The 25,150-nt window shown below is 34.4% G+C and overlaps 1 protein-coding gene across 2 annotated transcripts in view; it reads left to right on the forward strand.

The window, feature by feature from the left end:
- Positions 1 to 25,150, forward strand: part of CFAP299 (cilia and flagella associated protein 299) — a 622,065-nt gene that overhangs the window by 515,331 nt on the left and 81,584 nt on the right. For both annotated transcript variants that reach the window (XM_012447076.2, XM_012447077.2), the window contains one exon: positions 17,581 to 17,723. In XM_012447076.2, the coding sequence (XP_012302499.1) occupies positions 17,581 to 17,723 (143 nt within the window). The remainder of the gene's footprint in view (positions 1 to 17,580; positions 17,724 to 25,150) is intronic.

The raw sequence follows: 25,150 nt of genomic DNA on the forward strand, positions 1-25,150 counted from the left end.
ACAAGCAGCTCAAGCTCTAATAGGGAGAGTTTATTAGAGGCACACTGCATCACATTCATTTCTTGAGACAGACTGCCTCAAGGAATGAGCTAGAAATGAGTTCTGTCAGGACACTGCATTGGGATGGAGGAATTGGTCCACAAAATCCTCCAATGAGATGAATTTCAAAGTGATAAGGGAAGATGGCCAGATGGTAAAGGAGTAAAGGAGAGGAAACTCATTCCATAGTTTTAGGTGATAAGATGTCTGTGTTTTTCACTAGACTGTGAGCTCCATGAGGTCAGGGTCTTACTTTGTTCAATATTGTATCTCCAGCACCTAGGACAGCACTTGGTACACAGTAGTCTCTCATTAGGTATCTGCTAGATTTCTGAGTCCCTCTAAGGCATAGTATGATTTACTCTGTTTGGTGCCCATACAAGATACAGATGGGTTTTTAAGCTCAGAATCTGAAAGAGAAAATGAGTTTTTTGAGGTTGACAATTTATAATGAGAACTGTAAATAATTTACTACATACTCATATTAAGTGAATTATGAAGCCTATCCAGTGGTATCAAATATTGACTTACAGTTTTTTCTTACTAAGAAAGTGGTTTTAACCCATGATTAGCATTAGTAATTGATGGTATTCTGCTCAGGCTTGTTGATAACCTCTGTTGTTTGTCTCAGGATGCTCTTATTCCATTGGTATGACCACATTCTTTTAGACACCTTTATCTCTGATTTTTTTAGTCTTTGCTTTCTCCTGAAGCCCTTTAATACAAATCAGCACACTTTGCAAAGTGCTGAGTGCCTATCTGCCTGCTGCTGAGAATGCCTCTGTAATATTGCTGTCCTTTTTCTGTTAGTTTCCAAGATTGTCCCCTATTCTCCTTAGCAATTGCATTCTTCTGCAAAAACAATATCCCTTAGTGATGATAGTGAAAAGGCAACAAAATTCTCTTTGTTCAGAAGAATCACTTTGTTCGTGGAGTCTCAACTAAAAATGGAACCTAGTTTCCTGCCTGCCACCCTAAAAGCATAGTATAGTAGTAACATCATAGGCTTCATGTCCAGTTGCTTGGGTACAGATCCCAGCATCATGACTGACAATTCCTACCACTTTAGATTCCTTTCTTCCTTCTCCACCCTACTCTACCCAGGGAGGCTGCTTTCATTAAAGTACGTACATGATGTCAGGCTCTGGCCACAGTGGGATATGGCCAGTATGAAACTCTAGCAAGAAGGTACTTATTCCCTTGACCCTACATAGACTTATAGCTGTCTGTGTCCCTTGACATAATGTCTCTGCGGTTCTGTAGGATACTCGCATACGATTTTTTCTCCCTCTCCCTTTTGGGTTCTGATAAATTCTCCCTCTTGGGAATCAGTGTTGGGGGAAGGCTAGTGGCAGAGATGGTGTCAGTTTTATTACTAGTAGTTCCAGGTTCATGCAATTTCCCTTGTGGTAACACTACATGCCATCCATTAGTCCCTGTGTAAACAAACAAATGTTGCCATTGTTTCCTGTTAGAAATCTGACTGATACACTAGGTATGAGACCCTGGGCCAGGTACTTAACCTTCTCACACTTCAGTTTTCTCATCTGTCAAACAGAATTAATAATGGTACCTACATTATGGGGCTTGGGTTAAGAATAAATGAGAAAATTTCTGGCATATAGTAAACACTCAATAAATAATAGCTTTTAGGGCTACTATTTGTTGCATGGTGACACTTTCTCTCAAGCATAATTAGATAAATAGCTCCCTGAAGATTATTTTGTTGGCCTTTGCTTAATTATCTCAATCCCAAAATCCGGTTGATGCATACCCATTATGAATCAGGACAGGAAACATTAAGAATACAAAATTAAGACTGGGTGTGGAGGCTGATGCCTGCAATCCCAGTACTTTGAGAGGCTAAGGTGAGCCGAATGCTTGAACTCAGGAGTTCAAGACCAGCCTGAGCAATATGGTGGAACCCTGTCTCTACAAAAAATAGAAAAATTAGCTGGGTGTGGTGGTGTGCACCTATAGTGCCAGCTACTTGGAAGGCTGATGTGGAAAGATGGCTTGCACTCAAAGGATCAAGGCTGCAGTGAGCTGAGCTCATGCTACTGCACTCCGGTTTGGGCAACAAACTGAGACCCTGTCTCAAAAAAAAGGGGGGGATATGAAGTTTGATAAACATATGCAATCCAGAGTAAGAGGACCTCAAAAGCCACAATATAAAGTGATGAATACTAAAATGGAAACATAGTTATGCCTCAGGGATATGTTCTGAGAAATGTGATGTTAGGCAATTTCATCTTTTTGTAAACATCGTAGAGTTTACTCACGCAAACTTAGATGGTTATTGCTTCTAGGCTACAAACCTGTACAACGTTACTGTCCTGAATATTGTAGGCAATTATAACACAATGGTAAGTATTTGTGTATCTACACATAGAAAAGGCACAATAAAAATACAGTATATTGGGCAACTGTGGCAGGTGGGATTGCTTGAGCCCAGGAGTTTGATAGTAGCTTGGGTAATACAGTGAGACCATCTCTCTCCAAATACTAAAACTAAAATTAGCTGAGTGTGGTGGTACAATCCTATAATCCTAGCTGCTTGAGAGGCTGAAATGGAGGATCACTTGAGCCTGGGAGGTCAAGGCTGCTGTGAGCCATGATCACACTAATTCACTCCGCCTGGGTGACAGAGCAATAACCTGCCTCAAACAAAAACAAAAACAAAACAATACAAAAAACAGTATAAAAGATTAAAAAATGGTACACTTGTATAAGGAACTTACCACAAATGAAGCTTGTAGAACTGAAAGTTGTTCTGCGTGAGTCAGTGAGCGGTGAGTGAATATGAAGGCCTAGGACATTACTGTACACTATGGTAGACTTTATAAACACTGTATACAAGTGACAATAAATTTACACAAAATAATATTTTTCTGCCTTCTATAATAAATTAACTTTAACTTACTCTAACATTTTTACTTTATCAACTTTCAAATTTTTAAAACTTTTTGACTCTTTTATAAAACATAATATAAAACACAAACACACTGTACAGCTACATAAAATATTTCTGTTAACCAAACACCATAGGTTCTCACTGATAAGTGGGTGTTGAACAATGAGAACACATGAACACAGAGAGGGGAACATCACACACTGGGGCCTGTTGATGGGTGGGGACTAGGGGACGGGGGCTAGGGGAGGAATAGCTTTAGGAGAATTACCTAATGTAGATGACAGGGTGATGGATGCAGCAAACCACCATGGCACATGTATACCTATGTAACAAACTTGCACATTCTGTACATGTACCCCAGAACTTAAAGTATAATAATAATAATAATTCTGTCTTTATATCATTATTCTATAAATTTTTATAATAAATTTTTTTTATTATTTTTCTTTACTTTTTAAACTTTGCTGTTAAAAACTAACACCAAACTGACCTACACTGGGTCAGGATCATCAATATGTCACTAGGCAATACAAAATTTTGAGCTGCATTAGAGTCATATGGGGCCCCATGGTGCATGAGGTTTGTTGCTAACCAAAATGTTGTTATGGGGCACATGGATATATTTTAAAAACTGTTACGGGAGCTCAGATGGGAAGCAGAAGAAATTCCCAAGATGATAGTAAAAAGACTTCCCCAAAATAACAGCTAATTCTGTCGGAAATCTAGAAAAAAATCAAGTACAGGTAAAAGAAAGCAGTGAACTTCTGAGAGCACATCCCCAAGAAAATAAAAACAGACAAACTATGAATTCATTGAGAAGATAGTTATGGTTCTGCTGGAAATTTTGATGGGATTAGTGATAGGTACGTAGAAAATCAAGAGAGTAAGCATGATCTCACTTATATGTGGAATCTAAAAATGTTGATCTCATAAAAGTATAGAGGAGAATTGTGGTTACCAGAGGCTAGGGAGGGTGGAGGGAGGGGGAAATGCTAAGAGGTTGGTCAAGAGGTATAAAGTTGCAATTAGATGGGTGGAATAAATTCTGAAGTTCTATTGAGTTCTATTGCACAGTAGGAGACTACGGTTAAAACAATGTAGTGTATATTTTAAAATAATTTGAAGAGAAGATTCTGAATAATCTCACCACAAAGAAATGAGAAATGTTAGAGGTGATAGATATGCTAATTACTCTGATTTGATCATTACACAATGTATACATGTATTGAAATATTACACTGTACCCCATAAATACATACAATTATTATGTGCCAATTAGAAATTTAAAAAGCTTAAAAAATCTGAGGGTGTAAAAAAGTCCAAACAACCCAATAGAAAATAAAAAGTTTCAAGAAAGGAAATTTAATCATAGCTAGGGAATAAATACTTCAGCCTTCCTGATTCTATAGCTCAGCTGTGGCTAATGTTTATAAGGGACAAAAATTGTAAACACTGACTAATTATTTAACCTAAAATTATGGCATAGCTTTATTGGGTGGGGGATAGGAGGAAAAAAAGTTAAGGAATGGTTTGAGAGGGGAAAAGGACACGTTAGAAATCATCAGACACAATTAGAAATCATTATCTTCCATAGTTAAAAGTAGAAACAAAAAGAAAAACATTAAGAAATATCAGTATTAATATGTTATTTAGAAACAGCAAAGAGTTAAAGGAGGTTCATTTGAGGAACAGATATCAAGGTGAGGCAGGAGAAAAGGGTAATACTATATTTCTTGGAAAACTTTGAGGTTAGTATTTGAGTTTTAAAAAGTATATGACTGCATTATTGAATAAAATAAATATAAATATGAAATTAAATATCTTGCACAAAGGATTTATATGTAAGGGAGAGGTGAGAATGGTGCTAGAATAATAGTTTGGTAGGACATGATGAGCAATCTGCAATACTAAAGAGGTTGCACTTTAGAACTCCAAGTAGCTAAAAAAACAAGAGAATCATATGCAGAGTTCCACTCTAGAGAAGAGTTTCTCAGCTAATTTTGAAGATGGATAAAGTGAGGAATGAATGGTATCCAGGAAATTAGTTATGATAGTTCAACAGAGAAACAATGAGGTTTGAAATAAGATGTCCGCAATCATCACATAAAGCAAAGACATTGTTTGAGAAATTTTTTGAAGCTAAAATTAGCAGAATTTGGTGATTAATTAGATGTGGGAAGTAAAAGAAATTACAGTTAATACAGAAGCTTCTACTTTTTGGTTGATGGTGCAGATATTTGTTCTTTAAGAAACATAGAGCGAATTTGTGGAATAATATGGTTTGAAAACCTAGATGCCTGAATTACATCCAGTTAGAATGATGTAGTCGACAGTAACATACACAATTTTAAAAATCAAGGGAAGCCAAAAAACTGGAGATAAAAGATTTAAAAGCTTCTGGTGTATAAGTAGTAGTTGAAGTCACTGTCCCAGAAAATAGTATCTGGCCAAACTAAGGAGAATCTATATTTAAAGAGGATTCAGTAATGAAGCCTATAAAAATGTATTAATTCCTTATTAATTTAATCATTCTTTCAACAAATATTTTTAAGTATCTACTATGAGCTAGGCACTGACAAGTTCTTTGTAAAACTTCCGTCAAAGTTTCCTGTGGTTCTAAGTAAATTCTTTCTTTTAAACCTCTTAATGTTTTGTGAAAATAGATGAAAAAAAGAGAGGCACTAAAGATTTCAAAATTTCACAATTATGTCATTTTACACTTATAAAAAATGTAGGGAAAATACATAGTTGGAATGAAAGGAGAAGGAAAAGAAAGAATGATTGCCTATGTAGGAACTGAAATGTATAGAAGAAGGTCTGGGTATTTGGGGAACCCTGGCCCATGAATCAATCCATAAAGTAGAAGAAAATGGCTTGGGAAAGGCCCAGTCAAAGCATCACACTACCGGAAAAATCAAGTAAGCTACAGGATCATGTAGAAATAATAATTTCAGTATGAAAATATGGGATGGGATGGGACCATCTTCAGGGATATTCAGTTCAGCCTTCATCTTCTACTAAAGCTGATCTATCATTTAGGTATTAGAATGATATCATGCATCTTGGCTGTCTGGCACATTGTTATGTTGGTTACAGTAGCCTCAGTGTGGGACTACAGATGAATTTCTATCATCATTCAAACCCTAGTGATATGATTTGTCAGGAAGGTTCAGCTAGTGTTTATTACAGACCTGAGATTGTGCTACTAAATATATGTCAACTTTTACAAGGATAGATCTGGGCTCCTTTTGGCAATTATAGGAATATAAGAGGAGAATATAAGAAGAGAGCTGGATATTTTTATTCAGACATATCTATATAACTGACTCTTGAATTATTAAACATTTTTGTTTTATCTTTATAATTCCTTCCTGCCTTCTCTTCCCTTTTCTGTTTCTTCTCCTTATTCTTTCTTGCCCTGTTTCAAGTCAGCACTAAAACACAAACACATTAGAATAAAACTGTAGTTCTCGAAGTGCAATTCCCTTGATCAGCAGAATCAGCATCATCTGAGAGCTTGTTAAAAATGCAAATTCTTGGACACCATCCCAGACCTGCTGAATCTGAAACTCTGGGGATGGGGCTCAGCAATTGATGCTTTGCAAGCCCTTCAGGTGATTCTTAAGTGTGGTGAACTTAGAGAAACACTCAATAAAATGAAGAAATTGGAGACACACACACACACGCACACACACACACGCACACAGAGAGAGAGAGAGAATAATAAAATAATAAGATAAATCAAAAAGAGAAGTTTGAACATAAAAATTGTCTTTATGGCAAACAAAAAGTTTGATTCTATGTTTTCCGAACATATAAAAACAAAGAAGGAAGCATTATCAGTTTATGTGATTCCTTTGACACTGCATTCTATTCAAGAAAGAACCAACTTCATTTCTCTGTTACTCTTAGCAGAAAGTTTTCTGAAGGATTATCTAAGTAAGATAAGTTTATTTCTTATTTCTTTATTCACTCCTTAATTCATCACAGTCAGTCTCATTATCTATTGAAAATGCTTGTGATGACATCCTCAGTATAAAGTTCTCTTCCTAATATTCAGCAACACAGCTAGTTATTCTATTCTATTCATTTTGATAGAGGCACATTATGAACACCATCAGTTTATTCACTTAACAAATAGTTATTGAGTGGCCAGTATGTGCCAGGCACTGTGCAGGACATTGTTGATAGCAAATAGAACAAAAAAAGTCTCTACCTTTTTGACTCTTGCAAACTAAGGAGAAAGAAAGGCAATTTATTTTGTTTTATTTTATTTTACTTTTTTGTTCTTTTTTCGAAACAGAGTATCGCTCTATCGTCCAGGTTGAAGTGCAGTGGCATGATCTTGGCTCACTGCAACCTCCACTTCCTGGGTTTAAGCAATTCTCATGTTTCAGCCTCACTAGCTGGGATTACAGGCACCCACCACCACAACCAACTAATTTTTGTATTTTTAGTAGAGATGAAGTTTTACCATATTGGTCAGGCTTGTCTCAAACTCCTGACCTCAGGTAATCCACCTGCCTCGGCCTCCCAAAGTGCTGGGATTACAGACATGAGCCACTGTGCCTTTCCAAAAGGCAATTTTAAAATGAAGTAAAACATGACAAAATAAATACCAAGATAAATATAACTGCTATGAACAAAAATAAAATTTGGCAAAGAAATGCACCTGGAAAATATGAGCTACTTTTGTTAGAGAGGTCAAAAAAGAGTTCCAGAGGAGTGAAATTTTAGCAGAAATCTCTATGAAGTGAGAGACTAAGATTTTAGGTAGCTGAAGAAAGACCATTTTTGGAGAAAACATATCATACAAAAGGGCCCTAGTCAGAAACATTTTTATCAGAAGACCAATATAGCTGGAGTAGAATAAGTTATAGGGAAAATAGTGGGAATTAGGTTGGAAAAATATACAAGAAACAGACTATATATGTTGAAGGTAAAGGCAACAAGACTTGTGAGTGGATTGAAATGAATGTGAAGTGTGATGAAAAGTAGGCATCAAAAGAACACCCAGGTTTTTGGTCTGAGCAATTAGGTAAATAGCGTTGCATATTACATGGAAAGATTTGGTTAAGGTGGTAATACAGGATATTAAAAACTGTGTGATATGCATGTTCAATTTTAGTTGTCTATAAGACCTTAGAAAAGAGAGAAAATAATATATATACTAGTCTGAAATTCAAGGGAGAGTAAAAAGTGATAATTAAATAAATTCATGGAACTGGATAAGATAACTGGTGAGTGAATGCAAACAGAGAAAAGATGAGGACTAAGCCTGGTGGAACTCTAAAATTTAGAGGTCAAGAAGAAAAGAAGGAACCAATAAAGAGATTGGTAAAGCAGAAGAAAATCTTGAGGATATGCCATGTCACCAATGCAGACAAAGAAAACATTTCACAAAATAAGGTGGTGAACAATTATGTCAAATGCCACTTGGAGTTAAAGTAAAAAATTTTTTAAATCAAAATTGACCATTGGATTTGGAAAGATAAAATGGTTAGTATAAGAGACAAAGCTATTTCAGCAGAGTGCTGCAGGAAAATGACTGCAATAGCTAAGGAAAAATTGAGAATTCTACTGTAAAGAGAAGCCAACATGTGGAAATGTAATTAGCTGGTTTCTTTTTCAATTAGTAGATATTATAGAATGTTTAAATGTTAATAGTAATGAACTTACACAAAGTAAATGAGAAATCAATGATTTGAAAGTAACGAGATGAAATGTGGTCAAATGCACAAAAAGAGAGGCTGGCTTTGGATAAAAGCTTGGATATTCAAGCCATTATAACAGTATGAAAGGAACAACATGGATCTTGGTGCAGATGGATCTGTACGTGTGATGGGAGGAAGACAAAATGGTTCTGTTCTGACTGCTTGTATTTCCAGAGAGAAAATAATTGAGTGTGAGAAAGGGTATTGGTAAAAGTTTGATGAAGAGAAGATATGTAAAAAAAATTTCACTGAGACCAGTCATCATAGTTTCCTTCTCTAGCCAAACTCAGCAGTTGCTATGAAAAAAAAAAAAAAAATAGAAAAGGAAAAGTGGGTTGAAGCAGTATCACAATTGTCTAAACTAGTACAATAGAAGGATGTGTGCAAGAAATTTGAAGTGCTACACAACCGAACAATTATGATGCTGCACCATGACATCTAAATTTAATAAAGAGAAAAATGAGGAAATAAAGAGGATAAGCATACTAAAATGTGATGGTTTAATGAATTAGTGGCTCCAAAGAGCTGAAAGGATTATTGGATTGCAGAAAGATAAATGATGGAGGTCAGAAAACAGTGGAAAAAGACAAGATTTTGGAATTGCACAGTCAAAAAAAGAGTAGATATTCATTTTAGGAAATTTAGAAAATATAAACAAAATCACCTTATGGAAAGCATATATATTGCATGCATACACATTTGTGCACATGGATGTGTTTGTGAAGTTATTAGTTTTCATTGATCTATATCTGTCACTGTACCAATGATATATGATTTAATTATTATAACTATTTTGTCTAATACCACAAGTTCTACTGTTTATATATTTCTCCTTTTAAAATCATCTTATTCTTAACCATTTGTTTTTCAAGCTAAAATTTTAGTAATCCAAGATACCCAGTTGTATTTTGCTTAAAATTTCACCACAGTTATTTTATGACTTTTGTTCAACAATGTAATCTATTTCGTTTTTATGTTGTCCTAGAAATTTATTTTACAAAAACGTTTCACAAAATGTTATAATTCTAATAAAAAATAATGCAAGTAAAGATTGCATGCACAATAGCTAATGGGTTATTACTAGCATAAAACCCATTTAATTTTTGTATAAGTATTTTGTATTGGATCAACTTATTGAACTATCTTATAAGTTTTTCAGTTCACTCTTTTGGATTTTCTAAGTAAATTGCCAGTTTATATATAAATATAATAATTTTATTTTCTTCTTCCAAGTAGTTAAAGCTCAATTTTTAAAAATTTTCATTCCCTGAAACTTCCAGGACATTTTGAATACTGGTGAAACGAAGTATTCTTCAATTATTCCTGATTTCACTGTTAATTCAAAATAAAGCCATTTAGCTAGGCACAGTAGCTCACACCTGTAATCCCAGCACTTTAGAAGGCTACAGTAGGCAGATCATTTGATGTCAGGGGTTCAAGACCAGCCTGGCCAACATGGTGAAACTGCATCTCTACTAAAAATATTAGCCTGGACCGGTGGCATGCGCCTTTGTTTCCAGCTACTTGGGAGGCTGAGGCAGGAGAACCACTTGAAACCAGAAAGTAAAGGTTGCAGTGAGCCGAGATCACACCATAGCACTCCAGTCTGAGTGACAGAGCCAGACTCTATTTCAAAAAAATACATATAAATAAATAAATAAAACCATTTAAAATATAGTTATGTCTTATAAACTGGGATAGAAAAATAAATCAATGATTCCACCTCAGAAATCAACCACCAACCATTGCAAAATGAACAAGCCAGCTATATACAAAATTCTCAGTATCTTTATGGTAAATAACTACATATTACAAAATGGCTGGAATTATCCACTTTGTCCTTTATCCATGACCCTTTGCAATGACACTTGATAGCTCCTCCTATCAAGAGAAGTCACTCTGCCCTGCCTCTTGAATCCGGACTGGCCTGCAACCTGCTTTGGCCAACAGGATGTAGAAGTAACAGTGTGCTTGTTCTGAGCCCAAGCCTCCAACAGGAAAGATAAAGAACCGTGCTAAACATAACCCTATGAATTGTATGAACAGTGAAATATATATATATATTTATATAAAACTACAACTGACTGAGAGAATATAGAATTTAAAAATAGTTATCAGCACAAAAAATTCAGAAAATAACTTGTTGCAGAGAGATTTATAATGACAGACCTTTTTAAATGTTAGAAAACAATAGTTTATTCCTAGAGAACTTAAGCTCCATTTGCAAAATCACTTATGTTCTGAAACAAAAAGAAGATACCCTAAAATTAATGATTCATTAGAGCATTCCAGAGTTTTAAAATTCTAGCACATGACAATTCCTTCATTTGTCTCTGTCAGAGAGCACACTGTTGACAGTCTGCTCTCTGGGTAACGCAAGAACTTAGCTTTGTTTGACAGCTCTCATTGCCTGGAAAAGGATGTTTCGGTTTTAGTGCAGCAACATACTGCTTAGTATGCTTTTTTTTTTTTTTAAGTGACTTTGGCTTCACTGTCAATAAAGTCCCGTTTCAATGTATCATGTTTATGTCTCCTCATTAGTATTTGGCAAGAAAAATCAGGCAACACATGTATTCAGCTTATAACAAGTTTATGAATTTGTATTTTAATCCGCTTCTGGGAAAAGACAAGCAGCCAAAGACCCAAATGATATATTAATGGTCTAAATTTCACTTTAATTCATCTTTTTCCAATATATGAGTGATAATGAGGACCTAACTAAGTGCTGCGTGAGTCTTTTCAACTAACGTTGGTTCACTTTTGAGGTCACAGACTATCTCAATAAAATCTCAGATTCTACATGCCCTTTGGTGTCTGATTCCCCACTTCAAAATCAGAAGTAATGTATCTTGATGTTTCTTCATTGCTTGTTCTTGTGGGAATTTTAGATGGTTAAATAAAAACTATTATTTTCTGCTTAGGTTGCTAATAAATAGATCAGTATTCATGGCTTCAAATTAATAGCATTTGATTTATTTAATGCTTTTGTTGGTTGTACCTTGACTTGCTCTAGACAGGATTAAAGAGTCTTATCCAAGGAAGATAGGAATTTTGGAAGTTTTTCTTTAAAAACATAACATCATTTTTAAAAAGGCTTTTGATATATAAAGTATAGTTTTCATGTGTCTTTTGGGAAATGAACTGTGATTAAAAAATGTTATTAGAATGAAAAAGATCATGTATTGTATGATTCAATTTTTATGAAAAATCCAGAAAAGGGAATCTATAGAGAAAGAGAGTAGATTAGTGATTGCCTGGGGCTGGGGGTGGGAACAGGGATGGCTACAAATGGTCATAAGGGATCTCTTGGTGGTGATGAGAATATTCTAAATCTGAGTTTTGTTGTGCAACTCCATAAATTTACTAAAAATCATTAAATTGTACACTTAAGAGTGAATCTTTATGTTATGTAAACTATACTTCAATAGAGCTATTATTTAAAAATGTTATTGGGTAAACCTAAACAATTATTTATAACATTTTAAAATTATTCTTAAGTCTGTAGAGGGCTCTGAATAACAAAGCTTTCAGTTACTGAAATATGTCACACTCAGGCTGAAATAAACCTAATTCTTCAAGGGGCTCTCTTGACCTATCTGTCCCATTCTGGATGCCAGAATAGTGGTTTTATTGTCAACTGGGTGTGTCTTGTGTGTGTGTGTGTGTGTGTATATATATATATGTTTTAAGGTTTAGTTTCTTCTATTATAAAATGGGCATAATAATACCTACTTTAGTGTGTGAATTAAATAACACTATTTTGCTAAGCACTTGGTAATGCCTGGTACATGGTAAGCACTCAATAAATAGTACCTATTGCTTTTGAAAACTTTTGTCACATATAAAACTAAAAAGCTGGTTTCAATTTTAGCTTCAAATTATATCAGAAGTTTTAACTGTGAATAACTAAACTTAAGAAAGAAATTGAACCATAACTATATACACCAGGTAATGGAATTCTGATATGATTATTCCATTTCCATATCCCCTAAGGAATTTACAAAACTCTTAACATACTACAGATACAATAGCAACATTGATGACAAAAGTTTTCAAAAGCAATAGATACTATTTATTGAGTGTTTACCATGTACCAGGCATTACCAAGTGCTTAACAAAGTAGTGTTATTTAATTCACACACCACTTTAGGTATTATTATGCCCATTTTATAACAGAAGAAACTAGATCTTAAAACGTATTAGTAACTTACCAGTTTCACACAGTAAGCAGATGACAGAGCCAGCATTTGAATCCAAGTCTGTCCATCATGCAGTAGATAAGAACCTGAGTGTCATGGGAAGCCAACCTGGGTGTGAGTTTGGTGCTCCACTCTCTACATGTCCTTGGGAGTTACCAAAACTCTCAATGCTTTCATCTCCCGCATTTATAAAATGAGGGCAATAATGCTATCTAGCCATTATAGCATGTTTGACACAATTAAATAAGATAATGAATGTAAAACTCTTAAAACTTCACTGAGAATATAGTGGCCTCTTAATAAATGATAACAAATATTCACAGAAGAAATAATTGCTATTAACTCTGGAGAAAAACATACATTTTGAAATAAATACACAATTAAGCTGATAGTATAACTTCATTCAAATTCTTAGGTAATCCACAAAACGTAAAATAAATAAGACAGAGAAATTTCAACCAGCCCTCAAGTTCTTGACAACTATTAACATCTGCCACCGACTTCTGTCTGATTATCAGTGTTATCACCTCTTCTGCTCCATAACCCCAAACTGTGCCATTTAAAAGATGCATTTCTAAAATTAAATGCTGAGTTGTAATTTCCTGATGATTTGTCAGCAATTACCACATACTAATAGTTCCAATCAAATTTTAAAAATAATTTAATAAGGTATTTCTATCAATGTTAGAAATAAAGCAATTTCTATCAATATTGGAAAAATATTTTATTTTAGCAAACTTTTTAAAAACTTTACTAAAAAGTCTTCTTAAAAATCTTCCCAAGTCTTATACTTTTACCCATATGTAGCCATAGTTGGAAAGACATAATGAGGGAATTTATATTTGTTCTATACAGATTTGTGTGAAAACAGCCTCATATGATTATCTCTTTTGCGTTTAGAATTTTAAGTTTAAAATTTTTAATTGGGCATTTTTTGTTGAAAATTAAACAAAAAATCATAGATACAATGATTATTAACCAGAATTCTAACTGAGGAAAAAAAAAACAGTATTTGTATAATGCTTTTGAATTGGTTGCTGAGGGCAGATGACCCCGACAGCACGTGAATGTAAACTGAGCAGTTCCAGGCAGGAAAGGATTATTCTCTTGCTCTACAGAGTTAAAGGAGAAACATGAAGAATGAGGCTGCTTAATAGCCAAACTCGCTAAATGATCAGGTCTAAGCAGGATTCTGTTGTTTTGTTGGTTTTTGTGTTGTTTTGTTTTTGACAGAAACTTGCAGGATTTTTCAGGAGGATGCTTAACGGCCCAGAACTAATGAATCTAAGCAAGACATTGAGAGTAGTTTGAGTGACTTGCTGAGGTCTCTATATAATGATTCTAGAGGGATGCACACTTATACTCTATTTGACCTCATTTAAAGTCCTCCAGCATCAGAAAACCAAGAATTCACAAAAATCACAGAGAAGACATTTAACTCTCACAGGGCTGGAGAAGTGAGATTTGAAATAAATTTAATCATGTTTCCAGGAAAAGGGGGATTTAACTGACACAAGCAGACTATATACAGTAACATAAAATAGTGAAATCATGGCCAAATATATATAATTTTAGATTATCTGTCATTTTACTTACAAGAACATTGAAGTGTAAAGAAATTTTGATACTAGCCTACCATAAACCCCAAGACTTCATGTTTGTGTTTAAGTCTTTTAAATCCATATTAATTCTATAATTTTTATGTATTCATTATCTTCTTAATCTAGAAATAATGAAGGAGATGAATTAACCAAAGTGATAACGGCTTGTCTACATATCCTTCTAGTTCTATCAATTTGTGCTTTAAATATCTTGAAACTTTGTTTTTAAAGACTTTCTCAAGTTTAGAATTGTTGTATTTTTCTATGACATTAACCTTGTATCATTATGCAGTGAAGCTCCATCTCTAATAATGCTTTTTATGTTAAAATCCATTCTGGCTAATATTAGTATACTGATTATTCTCTTTTTGGATGGAAATTCTCCTGTATATATGTTCTTTGATTACCTAACTTTCAATCTCTAAGTGGTATTGTTTCATATTATATACATATATATATACTAATCACCTTGTTTTTAACTTAAACATTTAGTCATTTATACTTATTGCACATACTTAATTATTTTCTTATTATAATCTGTCTGAGTTTGCCAAGACTGCCACTACAAAATACCCCAGACAATGCCTTAAGCAACACAATTTTATTTTCTCACAGTTCTGAAAGTTACAATTCCAAGATAGTTGAAGGTGTTGGCAGGTCTGGTTTCTTGTGTGGGCTTTTTCTTTTCCTTACAGGTGGCTGTCTTCTTGCTGTGTCCTCACAGAATCTTGACAGTGTACACGCTCACCCCTAGCATCTCTCTGTGTGTCCACATTTACACAATCAGCTTGAATTAGAGCCCACCCTAAAAAGCTAACTGTAATGTATTCACATTTTGATAGGTTCTGTCTTCAAATACAGTCACCTTTGTGGTACTGGAATTCAGGGTGTCAACTTATGAATTTGGGGAGAACACAATTGAACCCATAGCATTATCTTTACATTTTGTGTATTTATTTCTCCTGACTCTTCTATATTTTTCCTTTTAGCTTTTGTGTTCTATTTAATTGATTTATTACTTTTTCTCGCCTTATGTATCCCAATATAATTAAAGGTCATATATATACTATTTCTTATTTCTTAATAATCATCCTAGATTTATACACATGTATTTATCAAATTCTAAAATTGATCAATATATCTGCCCTCATTCTGAAAAATTCCAGGACATCACAGGACTTTAATCACTCCCTCCCAACATATATGTTTATTTAAAACATTTTAAAAATAATATTCTTTGTTTATTTAAGAAGTCATCATTGTTGTTTTATACAGACAATATTTGTTTCTATTTACTTCTGTATTTGCAACTTTCTTTCATTATAATTTTCTTTATCTTTGACTTGCTAGCTAGAATCATTTCCTTTTGCTTGAAATATATCCTGCAGAATTTCTTTGAGCTATGATCTGTTGTTAGTCAAGCCCCTCATTATTATTATTATTATGATGATGATTATTATTTTATCTGAAGATGTGTATATTTTGCTCACTGGAAAGAATTTTCTCTGATGTACAGTTCTTGGATAATTGTCATATTTTCTGGACTCATTAAAGATAGTATTTCATGCATTTTTGATTTCTCAGCTTTCTGTTGAGGCAACACATTCTATGAGCCTCTGTCTCTGAAAGGGTGGAATTTGTTCGCTGCATCCTTACCCTGCAAGGTCATGGAAACCTTGCTCAAATTCCCTGAGGTTGGGCAAATGCTTGCAGGGCAAAGATTATTTTAAGGCCCTGCTCTCCTCCCTGGGTTCCTGCTTTCACTTAGTTTTTGGACTCTTTGAGTATTTCTTTTCCTTGCCAAAGCATCAATGCATTTTACAAGTTATTGTTTTAGATTTTACTCAGAATTTTTATTTGTTTTTAGTAGGAAGGTCAGTCACAATATCTAGACTGCCATTCTTCTGGAGAAATAAGTCTGGTTCATCTCTCATTTAAAGAGTTGGTGGGGGATATTTGGGATATTTTTCTAATAGAATTTCATTTAAGGGGGCTTCTCTCTCTCTCTGAGTTTGTGCGTGTGTGTGTATGTGTGTGTGTGTCCCAATATGACATAATTGATATCAGGAGCATCTTTCATGGTGAAAAAATGCCAAATATCTTTAAGAATGCATATAAATATTAAGAATTATAGCTTATGTCCTTGCTTAAGGAGGTGTAGTATTGCTAGTCATTGGTCTGCAGTGTGAGTCTCAGGAAGTCTCTGAGTTACTATTTGTTTATAATTTGTGCTGCAGAATTAAAGACGTGGCTTAAAAGCATGGAGAAATTGATATTAATTTACGTGGAGTTATTTGGGCAAAATGAAAAGGGCTGAGGATTGAAATCTATATAAGATTGCACACAGGAATCGGAAAGAATGCTAGTTCCTCTTGCCATATCTGTGGGATATATAACTAATCCATCACAACACTTTCTCCTCTTAACCAAGAACTTGCCTGGGAATCCTTTTTAGCACAATATTCTCAGCATTCAATGCTAAACAACCAGAATAAGCAATCCAGGTGAAATCTATCAGCATAATAACAACTAATTGTTAATTGTATCTTCATTGTTCTTTTCCTTTTTCAATTGGAATATTGTTAGTAACGTTTTTTGTTTGTTTGTTTGTTTGTTTGTTTGTTTTGTTTTGAGAGGGAAGTTTGTTCTGTAGCCAGGCTGGAGTGCAGTGGCAGGATCTTGGCTCACTGACAACTCTGCCTCCGGGTTCAAGCGATTCTCCAGCCTCAGCCCCCTGAGTAATGATTACAGTCGCGCACCACCACGCCCGGCTAATTTTTTGTAGTTTAGTAGAGAGGGCTTTTCACCATATCAGAGAGGGTGATCTTGATCTGCTTACCTTGTGATCCCACCCGCCACAGCCTCCCAAAGTACAGGTCTATGCCACCACGCTTGGCCAGTAACGTGTTTTTGTTGTTTTTCTTTTTCTTTTTTTTCTTTTTTTTCAAGGTGTAGTGGGGAAAAATAATCTGTTCAATGTTATAACCACTCTTTTGGAAGCCCTGCTTCCTAAGGTCACTCATAGTAGTGTTTTACATTATCCTATCCTATAGCATTCAATAATAAATCAGCTCTTTTGTGTTTTTCTCTTATTCTCTATTCTGCACTACCAGTCCGTGATCTTTATTCGTGACAGAAATTCTCATGGGCAAGAGATATCAGGATATATCGACTATGCCCACAGGCTAAAGACTGAAGATTTTGAAGTCTACTTTAGCGGGAAAAAAAGACTTCTTCCAAGGCCCAAAGATATGAGGTAAATTATATACAATTCTTTCACCTTTAGAGGCAGGGACAAAGACTTTTTATTTTACTGTCAATATTGTGCCTAAAATGCTAATGTATATATAATAGGAATGTGATACAACTGATTACTAATATGAAAAGAACTAAATCTTAAAATAAGGAATAAGCATAGATGCATTTTTTCCCATTAATAACCTGAGAAAAAGGACTCTTCAGAGATAAGATAAATAAATTCCCAGTGACACTCCTTTTCAATTATAAGTAGTGCCTAAAATTTGCTAACCTCGTGAGGCTTTTGCAGCACTTAGGACTTGGTCTGCCCAGAAGCCTCAAGAGCAGCTCATCTAACATGTTTTGCTCCACTTTTCTTTGGTCACCAGCCAAAGTGCTGGCCCCTGACCAGCTCGCCCTCATTTCTCTCATCTCTGTCCTATTCTGGGACAGCCATTCCTTCACACCCATCATTCTTTTTACTACTGACCCTTGCCTTTTATTCTAGAACCCTTATCTATCACCTAGGATCTATTCTACTCTACCTATCTATCCACAGATGGGTTATTCTACTTCCTTCTATATAGTATGCAAGCTAAAACATTTTGTTCTCTCTTACTTAACAATAGCATCCCAAAATTAAGTAGCAGCATTCTGCTTTAACTCTCCACTACTGTATTCAGATCATTATTTGATAATTATAACAATACTTACCTCCTCTAGATGCCTACTATCCTCTATCTACGCTTATCAATATTATCTGAAGACTTCCTAACCCATCAGCACTTTTGTTGTCGTTGTTGTTGTTGTTGTTGTTAATGAGACAGTGTCTTGCTCTGTCACTCAGGCTGGAGTGCAGTGGCACCATCTTGGCTCATGGCAACCTTTGCCTCCAGGGTTCAAGTGATTCTCCTGCCTCAGCCTCCCAAGTAGCTGGGATTACAGGTGCACACCACCACGTCCAGCTAATTTTTGTATTTTAATAGAGACGGTGTTTCACCATATTGGTCAGGCTGGTCTCAAACTTCTGACCTCAGGTGATCGACCCAACTCAGCTTCCCAAAGTTCTGGGATTGCAAGCATGAGTCACCACACCTGGCTCCCATCACCACTTTAATGGATTTAGCACTTTTCTATTTAACCTAGGATAACGTATCATTTAACTTCTTTCTTGCAATAATCCCCATTGCCCATGTCTTTTTGGTCTTTGGTTATATCTGACCTAATGACATTCCAAAGTAGATTGATCCAGACATTTTTTTCACAGCACTTGTAGCTACACCCCTGGGTACTGCTGAAGAAATTTCTAGGAAATTTCAAAAAGGTGTGGATGGCTGCTGCTTATAATTTATGGTTTCCAAACTCAATCAAGCCCTTTGTGACTCTTAAAACTTGTTTTCAAAATTAAAGTCATTTTAATTCCTGAAGCCTGCTGTTGCTTCTGTATCACCTGTCCTGGCAAATGACACCACCCTTGAAACCGAAGGCAAAATTCAGATGTTATCCTAGCCCTCTTGCTTTTCATCACCACTTTTATAACTAATAATTTAAAAAAAACTTGAATTCTATTATCTTAACTTTTTTGTTAAAGCAAATGTAAGATATCTAATTTAACCTGCAAACACTTCAGCATGGATCTTTATCCGATAACATTTTTAAAGAAAACATCATGACATTATCATACCTAACAAAATACTTTCCTTAATGTCATCTAATACTTAGTTCACATTTCATTTTCACCCTTGTTAACATTTAATTGACTAAATTTTTTTTATAGTTGGTTTGACCAATCAAAATTTGAGTTATATTATGTTTTGTTATACTGTATCTTGACCCTTTGCATCTTTTTTTCTTTACAACAGTCCCCCTCTTTCTTTTTATCTTCTACGCTATTTATTTGTTGGAGAAGCCAGGTCTTGAAAAACATTGTCCTGAAATGTCTCACATTCTAGATTTTACTGATCCAGTAAAATCCTGCTGTTTGTTCTATTATCTGTATTCCTCTATTCCCTCTAAACTGATTTGATTAAATGCAGTATAATATTTTTCTAAGTAGGAAATTTTAATACATGATGCTCTATACTGCCTGTTGCCTCTGAGCTTAATCAGTACATTCAGGTAGTGTCAGTCTAATTACTTCATTACGAGATTTCCCATAAAATTTTATCCAATGATATTACCATCTATTATTGAAAGCTATCTAAATATTTTTACTAAGAGTTGAATAATTATGACTTTATAATTCTGTCATTTATCCTGAATTTTTTAGCTTGAATTCTTCTATAGAGCAAAACTTTTCCTTATCACTTATTTGGTTACCTTGAAATATAATTCATGCAGAAATATAAAATAAATATTTTTCTTAATTTATAGAAAATGCAAAGCCAGAAACATGAAAGAGTGTACAGATTATGCCAAATTATTTTTCAGAGTAGTTATGTTATTTTGTATCCACGAGAAGTACTGTATAAGTGATCAGGTTAACCCTCATCCTCACCAAGACAAGATGTTAACAAACTGTTTTTTCCCACTGTAGTGAGTTATAAATAATCTCTCAATATGGTTTTAATTTTTATTTACTTGATTATTTATTAGATTGGGCATCTTTTATTGGCTGTTCAGATTTCCTTTCTGAAAAGTACCTATTAAGATTTTTTCCTATTATTTAAAGTGAGTTATTCTTCTTTTTCTTGTAAGATTCCTTTTATTTATTTATTTTTTTGGATATTGACTAATCCTTTGCCTCTCATGTGTATTACAAAATATCATCTCTCAGTGTGTAGTTCTTTTTTTTTTTTTCATTGATTTGATGGTCAGAAATCAGAAGTTCTGATAGTCTTTTTAATGCATTTTAAACTTTATCTCTGCAGTTTGCACTTTTGTATTTTGTTTAATAAATTTCATCCTTTTTGAAAGTAATAAAGATACTGTCTTATAGGATATTATACTTTTGCTTTTGATTTTACATCTTTAACTGCCCAGTATTAATATAACATATGGTAGTTAGGCTGTTGTTACTAGGGGAGAAAGTCCCTTTGGTATATGGAGTTCCATGCCTAGTTTGATTCAGAACTAAAGCCAAAATTTGAAATTAGGTATTTCATTAAGTCTCTATATTCAAACCTTTTGGCATGGTCTTTTAGTCTGTGTGGAGACAAAAGTTATTTCTACAATTCAAGTCTTTTGCATTTTTACTGTGGAAAATATAAATATCTGTAGACAGCTACTACTATTATGAAATGCAGCAGAGAAAGGGCCCTGACCACTTGGTAATCTTTTCAATTCAGCTTCCATCTTGACTATGTCTTTAAGATTCAGTACTTTCTTTCTGACACACTTGTGAGTAATTATAAGTGGATAGTAGGTTACAGTTGCAAGCTCCTTCACACTTCCCTATTGATATGGGTATGACAAGTGTTATTCTTACCATCTGAGAGAGAATAAAATAAAGAGTAAACCACCTACTTAAGTTTACAAGTCAAACATTGATGAGAGAGGACAAGTTGTTCAGCATTTTAATTCACTGCTCACCTCCAGAACACTATTCCTGGTTTAAGCTTTTATATCCCAAGGACAACTGTTCCATGTAGAGTCATTTCTATTCTTCTGCACATGTATTTGCTTACATTTCCATGTTTATGCATTTGTTGAACAAAGATCTAAGGCTTGCCTATAGAGCTGTACCCATCCCTCAGATAGGATAATCAAAAAGAAATGAAAACTTTTTCTTTGTGTTTCTTTTTAGAGCTTCCATGAAATATTCATACCCTTGACCAGAAAATGACATAAAATACTAAAGCTTTTAAAGATATTATTGTCAGATTTCCCTTTCAATCCCATTATCTGTTTTATTAAAATGTTTAGTGTTCCAAACCCCTGAAGTTAGAATTATAAACACTTATCCTGTGCTTAAGTGCATTCTTTTGAAAGCATTCTGATAACATATTGGCTGGTTCTCAAATTTAAAAAGGAAAAAGAAAAGCAGTAAATGAACTCAGGGCTTCTACAAATAGTATTACTATTGCCTATTTTTAAAGTTATTAATGCTTTTCCAAATTCCAATATGGGATTGTTCATTAGAATATTAGTTTAGTCTCTTCAGCAGATATTCACTGAATTTGAGAGGGGGAAATTCTTTGAGCGAAAACCCACTACCTGAGACTTGCCACATTTACCTAGCTCCTTGATATACAAACTCAAATGCCTCAGATGCTTCACTACTGGTTCATGGACTATACTTTGTATATCAAGGAGCCAGATCTAGTCCAAATGGCTAATTGGTGATCTCTGGTTTCTGGCTTCTTACATCACACCTATCTAAGATTAGTACTGGTTCTAAAGATTAGGGTGAGATTCAGCCTCTGGGTTGGGGAAAAGTAGACCAGAATAGTGTTGCTTAATAGAGATATAATATAATATGAGCCAACAATGTGAGCCATAGATGTATTTTTGAATTTTCTAGTACTCACATTAAAAATAAGTAAAAAGAAATAGATGAAAATTATTTTAATAATGTATTTTTTAACTTAACGTATCTATCACATTATTATTCTAACATGTCATATAAATTTACTAAGAAGAAATTTTGTATTTTTTATGGTAAGTCTTTAGAATCAAGAGTGCATTTTACACTCACAGTAAACTTAATTTAGGGTTAACCATACCTCAAGTACTCAATAGCCATATGCAAGTAGTAGCTACCCTATTAGAGAGCACCAGTCTAGAGCATGCTTCTCAAAATTTAATATTGCTATGGTTTGAATGTGTACCCTCCAAAATGTATGTTAAAACTCACTACCCATTGTGGTGTATGATGTGGTAGGGCTTTTGGAAAGTCATAATAGCTCTGCCTCAGAAATGGATTAGTGACTTATAAAAAAAAAAAACTGGAGGGAACTAGTTTAAGTCCTTTTCTGCCACCACCTTGGAAGCAGAAAGAAGGCCTCACCAAATAGCAATTCTGCCAGCACCTTGGTCTTGGACTTTCCAGCCTCCAGAACTGTTAGAAATAAGTTTCTATTGTTCATAAATTACTCGGTCTGTGGTATTTTGTTATAGCAGCAGAAACTAAGGCAAACATGCATATGGAAATTTTGAGGATCATGTTAAAATGCTTCTGCTTTAAATTGCTATCTTAGATCCTAGAGGTCATATTTTCTGTTAGAGTAGTCATGATATTCTTTGCTCACCCACTATGGGTGAGTTTAATTTCAGCCCTTGGTCTCCCTTAGGTTGTTCCATACCACTGTGTTTACAAGGTTGAACTGAGTCAGAGTCTGAGATGATTATGATGATGATTTAAAAATGATGATGATAACTGAGCACTTACTGTGCATAGTACTAAATAATAACTAAAGCACTGTATTAAATAATTTATATATATTACATATATAAATATTATATATTACATATATAAATATTATATATATAAGAAAAATTTCACTTCTCTCTTTTCAACAACATTATGGGTTAGGGACCTGATATGGTTTGCCTTTGTCCCCACACAAATCTCCTCTTGAACTGTAATCCATATAATCCCCATATGTCATGGGAGGGAGCTGGTAGGAGGTAATTGAATCATAGGGGCAGTTTTCCCCATGCTCTTCTTCTGATAGTGTGTTCTCACAAGATCTTATGGTTTCATAAACATCTGACTTTTCCTTTGCTGGCATGCATTCTCTCTCCTGCTGCCCTGTGAAGAGGTGCTGTCTGCTTTGATTGCAAGTTTCCTGAGGCCTCCCCAGCCATGCAGAACTGTGAATCAATTAAAACTCTTTTCTTTATAAATTTTCCAGTCTTGGGTGTTTCCTTATATCAATATGATAATTGACTAATACAAGACCTTTTTCACATTTTAACACTTAAAGAACTTATATCATAAAAGTGTCAGCTGGCTTAACCAAAGTTATATACAGATACACACACATACACTATCAGAAATCCAAGACCAAACAGAGATCCACTGCCATATTTTTTTATTCAGTACATTATTGTATTTAAGACTTTGACATGTAAAGATGTCACTTTTGACTTCATATCCATATCCCAATCTTTGTCAAATCATATATTTTTTGGCAGAAGCATGTCTCACTTGACAAAACCTAATTTGGGATTGTTTTTCAGAACTTTAAGCAATCCTGCTGTCCACAGTTAAGACTAGAAAATTTTGGCTATCCTGTACCCACCCTTGCCACTTCCTTCTTTCATTGAGCTTGGCAAAAAACAGCCCTTTGTACTTAACCAGGCTTTCATTTTCAGTCACTGTGAGTAAGAATTACAGTGTCCCCACAGCTTTGTATGTGGAAGAGCTCTGAGCAGAATTAAAAGTGACCTGCAATTGTGGTTTCAGCCTGAAAGTCTTTAGGGAAACATTGGCCCTGACTTGTTGAACCTCAGTTATGTCCCAGGATACTTTTAGAATCTATTCACATCCTCTGAACTGTGGTTCACAAAATTTTTGTAATATCTACTTGGAATTATTTTACAGATAAATTTAATTTTCCAACACTTAACTCATTTTAGCTTCTCTTTATTCCAAGCTAAATATTAAGTACTGTCTCTCATGGAAAATTCAGAAATGGAGAAGAGAGATCCCAAAAGCCATATACTATGCAAATAACTCGTTAACTAGGACTAACAGTTCCTACTGAATCCTTACTAAAATAGCTGTCTGTGTTATCTAATGATAGAAAGGTATTCAGGTGCAGTTTGGTCCATTGCTTTAAGAGAAAAAGTCAGAATGCCAGAGCAATCATTTGGTAGTTTCTTTAGTTGTCTAGAATGTGATTCCTTGAAGATTGTATCTCTGGATAAACCTTAAGTGAATAATTAGAAATCTCACAAAACCTCTAGTTTATTGACACTGACTGTGGTTAAGGCAGGATTACTCTTTACATAAGATTTCCTTCCAACTTTTTAAAATTTGTGGTCAAAAACACACAACATAAAATTTAACAATTTAACCATTCTAAGTATACAGTTCAGTGACGTTAAATATATTCAAATTTTTGTGCAACTTTTCCAACTTTTTATTATTAAAATTTTTTAAGTTTTGGAAAAGTTCAAAGAACAACCGTACAATGAAGGCCAATATACTTACAACATAGACATAATAATTGTTAACATTTTTCCAGATTTGCTTCAGTTGTCTTTGGTATTTTGGTGTGTATGTTTATTTGTGTCTATGTTTATACCATTTCAAAGTAGCTTATAGATTTCACTCTAAAATATTTCATCTTGCATCTTCTGAGTATAAGGACATCCTCCTGCGTAACATCACCATTATTCTAGATAAAAAATTTCATAATTATTTTCTACTATCATCTAATGTTTAGCTCATATTTAAATTTTCTTAATTATGTCCAAAACGTATTATAGCTACTTGTGTGAATTATCATTCTATCAATGTATAAAAATTACATTGCTTGTGTCTTTTAACTGTCTTTT

Source organism: Aotus nancymaae, unplaced genomic scaffold (assembly GCF_030222135.1).
Source record: "Aotus nancymaae isolate 86718 unplaced genomic scaffold, 86718_ANA_hifiasm-v0.15.2.pri h1tg000006l, whole genome shotgun sequence".
Taxonomy (NCBI): Eukaryota; Metazoa; Chordata; class Mammalia; order Primates; family Aotidae; genus Aotus; species Aotus nancymaae.